Source organism: Cornus florida, unplaced genomic scaffold (genome assembly GCF_030987335.1).
Source record: "Cornus florida cultivar Cherokee Brave unplaced genomic scaffold, ASM3098733v1 CherokeeBrave_3.0.0_Hap2_Chr05, whole genome shotgun sequence".
Taxonomy (NCBI): Eukaryota; Viridiplantae; Streptophyta; class Magnoliopsida; order Cornales; family Cornaceae; genus Cornus; species Cornus florida.
The window spans coordinates 78,451,482-78,458,585 of NW_026775575.1; the positions used below are offsets into that span (position 1 = coordinate 78,451,482).

Consider the following 7,104-nt stretch of genomic DNA (forward strand, 5'->3'; position numbering starts at 1 on the left):
GATTGTTATCGAATTTCCATATCCAGTTTGTGTTATCGAATTTGGATCATTATCACAAATTGAATGTTCCAATTTATATATTTATTAGCTTAGATTTTAATGGATTCGGATCAAAATTCAATCCATTAATAGGTAGAATATTATGGGTATTTAATATTTATAAAACCCACCGATCAATACAATCGACTATTCACATAGGCATCAATTGTATCAAATAAAATGCATTTTTTTTCTATAAATAAAATATGACGTAGATTTAGACAAGTGTAAATTTATCTGAGTCCGTTCGACTAGGTCAAGACTCACCTAGCATAACATGTTGAACTCATCATTTTGTGATCGAAAACTTGATTCAACAAGTGACCTTTAGAGCTCCCCATTTTGTAATGGAAAACTCCATTCAAGAAGCGACACCGAGTGCGAGAGTAGATGTGGGGCCAACATAACCGCATGGTGCAGCTGTAGCGCCTCACAACGATTGTTCTCAAAGTTGGTGTCGCTTTTTCACAGTGAATAGCGTTGCTCTTATGTGAATAGCCTATTTCATCATCAACAAAGACAAGGAAAAAAAGAAGAAAAGTGTACACACACACACATATATATATTTAACAACTGATAAGGGCAAACCGACAATTCATTTATAATGAAAAAATAAGGACGGAACTAATAATCACTAACAATTGTATATATATATTTTTTTCCAACTAACAATTGTATTTCGAATTACAGGTTATAATGGGATTAATATTTTTAAATGAGATTTATATTGCTTGAAATTGACAGAATGGTTATTAAATAGTTATGAAAAATGGTCATATTTTTCGGATTTTAGAATTACTAAACTAAATTTGAAGTTTAAAATCTTTTTCTTTATTTTAGTCACATAAAAATTGAATTTCATTTTGAATATGTATATTAGCTAGAGTGGTGTTTCATTTATGCAGGAGAAGTTGATGATTCAAGTCCCTTATGACAACTAAGGCTTGTGATTTAGTAACATTTCAAAGCAAAAGATATTTGGTTCAATTTTTAAAAAACAACTCTTTACATGTGAAATGAAAATCAGATAGAAATAAAAAATTTTGTTGGTTGAAGGTTTTAAATTTATTTATTTTTTAAATAGTTTTTATTTTCTAAATTATTTTATTTTATAAGAAGTTAAACTCTCTAACTAAAAGACATCCAAAATGAGTTTAATTAACAGAAAATATAATTTCATTTTTCTATTATTATTATTATTGAACTGAGAAGTCCCATACTCTTTCCTTTTTCTTTTTCTTTTAAAAGATTGTGATAAGAAATACTAAATTTTTGGTGCTCTAACTACAGCTGACCGGTCTTTTCCATCGAAATTAAAAGTCTAGAAGTCTTTCCTTTTTTTATTTATTTTTTATTAAAGAGACCTAGAGTTATATTATTGAGTTGACTATCCTATTATTATTTAATGTTATATTAGCTTTATTATTATTATTATTATTTTTTGGGTAAGTAAATGAATATATTAGCTTAATATTTGGACAGTTGGATTGGGTCAATTCCCTCCAACAAAAGATTAAAAATGACCATGAATGTGAGTCTGTGACTGCCCAACCGCTAAATTTGAATTTTTATTTGTGTTGGAAGTTGATTTTACGGAAGAGTCAATGTAACAAAACTACTAATGCTGAGCAATGTCTTTAGTCTGATGAGGACGTACAGTGCAGAGAAGCCTCAACACAATGCACCAAATTGTGAGTGCCAACTAAAAAAAATAAGGTATCAACAATTCTTTAGAAAGTTGTTTCTCAGAGTATATTTACATGGTATGTTCTTCAAATTACCAAAATAGAATTCTTTCCGAGTGTTTGATTCTGTTCAAACTTCTTACTTTATTTAGAATACTACCAAACCTCCTTTCTAGATATTTGAAAATTCTATATAAACATTGATTTACATTTAGGTTGATACGGTTTTTGCTTTTTGCACTACTTCATAATGTGGTCTGGTCTACTTTATTTTGGTCCCTTCTTAATTTTGTCCTTTTATTTAGTGTAGTTGATTTAACAAATTACATCTTCGACCAACTGAGTGCATCGTCTAACTACAAATTACATCCTCGCTGAACAGAGTTTGAACAATGTACGATTATAAGAATTAAAAATTGTAGTAAATACTCACCACTTGGCGTATTGACCCTATGCTTGATCTTGATTTTAAGGCAACTTGTACTCTGTATTGTCGATAAACATAATGCGAATGTATTGCACGTACTGATCGGTCCAACTGAAGAAGACGATGAAGACTGTTTACCGAACTTGAGAGAATACAGACCTCAGAAACAAACTTGAAGTAAGTAGTCCGGTTTACTGGTCATGGTGGTCAGGCACAAATGGATAGATTTTGATTTTGCTTTGTGACTTGTCCGAATTTACGACTTGCGTTCCGTCTACAAATTAAGATTAAAATTTTATTCTCATACATTTTGGCACACCCGTGAAAAGAAATCATAACATGGTTCGGGTCAATCATCTAAAAACGGCTTATCTTATTAGGTAATTTATTTTGGGTGAACTATAATCCAGGGGCTTAATAGCCACACGAAATGGCGTACATGTCATGACAATGACAATAAAATTGATTTAAAATCAACTTTGTCGCATGTAATTCTTGCTGAAGATTCTCATAATCAGATTGAAACAAACTTTTATAAACACAAACCTTTTTGGTATCACATTTTTCACACACAGATTTCAGCTTTCATTTCCCGTCTCATGGAAAACCCTTTCCGCTCCGCTTAGCCTTATCCCCCTCTAGGGGTATTTTAGTGATAGGTTCTATAGGAACTGTACGTACATAGCCCGTAAGTACTAATAAGTAAGATGCACAAAAATCTGCAGCAGAGTCTCAACCCCATCAGTGTTGTGCTGGTTTGTAGCTGGAAACGTCTTCACTGTGGCAAAGCCCTTAGCATTCACATACTTTCCTGTACCACCCATGATGGCAAGTTGGGACTCCGAGGCAGCAGTCCTATGGACACCGAAGAAACTGAGGCTATCGACGTAACTCCCACTCACAAACATGGCGGTGAAGGCCATGGCCTGGCTGCTTCCATCCTCTGAACTTGCTACATAGAACCCTTGTGCCTTGCCCACCAAACCCGACCCGAGCTCATGCCCTTCAGTGAGCTCATCGTCGAAAACTGTCATTGTCCCGAACATAAGCTTTTGAATGGTACTCCCTGCAGGCAGTTGGCCACCATTCAGAATTGGAAACCTTGATCCTCCGTTGATATCGTTGTTACCATTGTTTTGAATCACATTTGACGTGCTTCCACCAAGGCCAGTGAGAAATGGGATGTTGTTATTGTTGATGATCCCACTGTTGCCATTATTGATAGGGACACCATTGTTAACTGGGAGGACAGCACCATTAGGCTTGGCAAATGGGACTTGACCGCTGACAGCCGGATTGGTCACGATCCCAGTCACAGCTCTAGTTGAGGGGTTCGACCCGCCTAGTATGTCATGCATGAAGAAGGACAATCCATGGTCAGGAGTAGCAGTTACACTCAAAATAGGTGTCCCGACTGAACCAGGTGAAACAGGCGTCCCGCTGAACCAGGTGCTGCAGGTGCGGTGGTGGGAAGGATTTGGGCCGATGTTGCTGATATGATAACGAGGGCCAAGAGAATCGGGGAGAGTACGCCCTCGAGGGCATTGTTTGCCATGACTGTGAGAAGAGAACGAGGAGCTCTTTTTGAGTACTACAAAGCGAATGAGAATGTTTTCCTTGTTATGGTGATGATGGGTTATGGATGTTTGTTTATGTAGAAATATATTCTGTGAACTCAACAGCCAAAGATCAGGAAAATAAGATGGAGTTGATGAGATGGAGTAGGTATTTGAATTTCCCACTTTGGGTGTGTTGGTTAGCACTTGTAAACCCAAGTTTCATGTTTCAGGTAGAAATTAGATTTAAAAAATAAAAAATAAAATACAATTCTTTATACCTCAAACACCAATTTAGATAGATTTCATAAAACATTGTTCTTCAAAACGTAAAAGTATGCAATACCTGGTGGTATTTACTATGTGGTACCCCTAATTAATTGACAGTCATGTTTTTTCTTGAAAATTCCTTATTTCTCCTTATCAAGACATATTAAGAGTTTCGATAACTGTCAATTGACCAGAGTACCACGTGTAAATACTCACGCGAGTATTGTATGCTTTCTCATAACCAAGTCCAAAGCTCTCCAATTCTCATTAACTAGGCTGAAAGTGCATAATACCCAGTACCCAATTATTATCACATATTTCCTTCACCAGTACCCCAAGAATAGGAAGAAGATCAACTTCAAACATGTAGATTAAACCACCTTTCTAGGTGTATGGTATGGCATCAAATTCAAAGTACAATGCAAAAGGTACAAAGAGGGATGGAAGAGCCTTAACTATGGAAATCTGGCGAAGTTGATGGCAACTGCTCCAAGCTTCAGTTTGCCAAATAAACAGCGAAGTAAGCAACAGATCAATCATGAGGAACACTATCAAAAGATTTTGCAACAGTTCATCTTCAACTCTGTGCATTAAAACAATCATAACAAAACTGGTTACATATAAAGGGTCACCTGGACACGCTTCTCTTTTCTTTTTCAGAGTCACGGTTCTGAGCTTCCAGGAATGCTCATTGCAAATTCGGTGAAAGCTGAAAAGAGTGACAAGTCTGTAACTTCAATGATTATGTTTGCACATCTTGATCGACGAATGGGTAATATTACAGATGATCCCAAACAACAAATCGAGCAACATATCCACTTGCATATTAGATATTTCATTTGTTATTATTTCTCTGAAACTTGGACCATGACTACACAGCTATTGAAGTCCACAATTCCAAGAATTGATTTGGGCCACTTTGACTTCACAGGAAGTTTAAATGTTAAACAAGAGTGCTGATTCAAGACCAGGCATGAAATCGAGAATAAATTAGAAAGGTAACAAAATTCTGCAATCTCGGACCCTTTAGGCTCCTTTCATCCTTCACAGCTCAAATGGATGGCTAAATTCCAGCTCTAGAAAGCTTTATACGAGAATGCAGACACCAATAAACATTAACATGAAGTAGGAAAACCCTGATGAAGGATCTCTGAGCTCTAGAATCCCATGTCATAAAAAAAAAAGACTAGGGGTTGCTAACCAGTCAGAATGCGTTCACTCATGATAGCTTTGTTTGACATTAGAATGCTTGTTACCATGGACCATCAATTTAGAATCCATTGAAGCCAATTAATGCGCAGAGACCAGTTGAGCTACAAGTCCACTTGCACCCCCATCCCCACTACAAACATCCCTAACCAGAGCTTCCCAAGACTCCAGACCAAATCTCATCTCCCTCTTCTGCATCTCCTCCAAAACAAAGCAAGCATCATCCATCTTCCCACACTTCACTAGACCCACAATCAAACAACAAAAAGTTTCCAAACGAGGATAGTGCTTACTCATCAGCATTGCATTTAAAACCTTCAAACCTTCCTCAAATTCCCCAGTTTGACAAAATCCATCGACCATCATCCGGTATGTCGCTGCATTCGGTTTACAACCTTGAACCTGCATTTCCACCAAATCTTTATAAGCCTCAGCAACTCTACCTTCCTTGCACAAATAATTAATCAATATATTGTATGTAACAACATCCAGCTTAAACCCCCTTTTCCTCATCTCAAGAAGCAAAGCTTTAGTTTCCTCAATCTTTCCCCTCTTTCCTAGGTCAGTCATCAAAATACCATAATTCACAAGGCGTGATTTACACCCTTGATACTCCATATCAAACATAATCTTTTTCGCTTCCGTATGTTTACCTTGAGAACACAAACCTTTCATCAACAATGCATATGTGACAGCATTTGGGTGTTTCCCTTTCACAGTCATGTCCTTAAACAAACTCTTCGCCCTATCCACATCACCCTTTTCACACAAAAACCTAATTAAACCATTATAATTTACAACAGTTGCATCTACCTCTTTCTCAAGCATTTCATCAAACTCTTGGCAAGCTTTTTCCCACTCACCCCTCTTAAGCCACCCGTTGATTATAATATTAAATGAAACAGAATTTGGGCGAAAACCCAATTTTGACGAACACTTAAACATCTCATTGGCATCATGAAACCGATCACTGTCAACAAGAACATTGAGAAGGGCATTGAAGGACTGCAATGTCCGGACACAATTGAAAGAAGTCATCTGATGAAGAGTTGGACAGCCTTTTCGGGGAATTGGGACTTCCCATAACGTTGAATCAATGCAATAAAAGGATGTCTTTGCAACGAATGTTATAGTTTTGAATGCAACGAAGGACGGTTTGAACAGCTTCGAATTCGTGACGACGAGCGAGCTTGTAGATGAGTGCAGAGTATGACAGGTAGTCGTGTTTGAAGCCTGTTTGATGGTATTGAAGGAAGAGAGCGACTGCTTCATCTAGATCGTCGACTTCTTTGATGTCGTTGACGAAAGGTATGGGTCTGCGAAGGACCTTTGAGGTGGGTCTGTGAGGTCCTTCATGTCGAGGTTTTTTGGTGGGTCTATTGGGTCGAAACGTGTGATAAGGTTGCGTAGGTATGTGACTAATGTGTGAAATATGGTGAGGTATGATGGTTGATAGTGTCTGATTGATTGGTTTAGCTCGTGAAATATCATGGAATGGAAGTTTCATTCACCAGCTGCAAATTGGCGGGAAAAGAGTGCTTTTACACTGTGTTTCCGAGGATGGAAATGCAGGGAGCCAGGGAGGAAAATGAAATGGAAAGAAAAAGGGTATTATTCAGGCCCAGTTGGTTTGATTGTGAACATGAAATGGGGTTGAGGTGGTCAAGTTCAAGGAATGGCTCGAGATCACTTTAAATTGCATGCATTTATATGAATTTACATATGCTTTTACCTAAATAACACAATTCTTCTAAATGAATGCTGGTTTCATGTTTCACGCGTTGCTTTTAAGTTCCTTGGGTGCTTCTGCTCCTATTCCTATGGGACTTAGATTTTGCCAACGCTCCCACTCTCTTGTTCCTTTTGCTCCGAGCGCACTCCTGCTCTTGAGCTATGCGTGCACTTTCGCTCTCGTTCT

At 37.5% G+C, this 7,104-nt stretch overlaps 1 protein-coding gene and 1 pseudogene across 1 annotated transcript; both read right to left on the minus strand.

The window, feature by feature from the left end:
• Positions 1–2,648: 2,648 nt before the first annotated feature.
• LOC132306996 (dirigent protein 25-like) lies at positions 2,649–3,814 on the minus strand. Its single transcript, XM_059804632.1, has one exon. It carries the CDS (start codon positions 3,507–3,509, stop codon positions 2,847–2,849), a length of 663 nt encoding a protein of 220 aa, XP_059660615.1. The 5' UTR covers positions 3,510–3,814; the 3' UTR covers positions 2,649–2,846.
• Positions 3,815–3,915: 101 nt separating this feature from the next.
• LOC132306995 (pentatricopeptide repeat-containing protein At1g07740, mitochondrial-like) lies at positions 3,916–6,972 on the minus strand (annotated as a pseudogene).
• Positions 6,973–7,104: the final 132 nt, after the last annotated feature.

Bases quoted from the DNA above. Each gene is read 5' to 3' on its own strand.
- LOC132306996 (XM_059804632.1), bottom strand. From the start codon at position 3,509: ATGCATGACATACTAGGCGGGTCGAACCCCTCAACTAGAGCTGTGACT.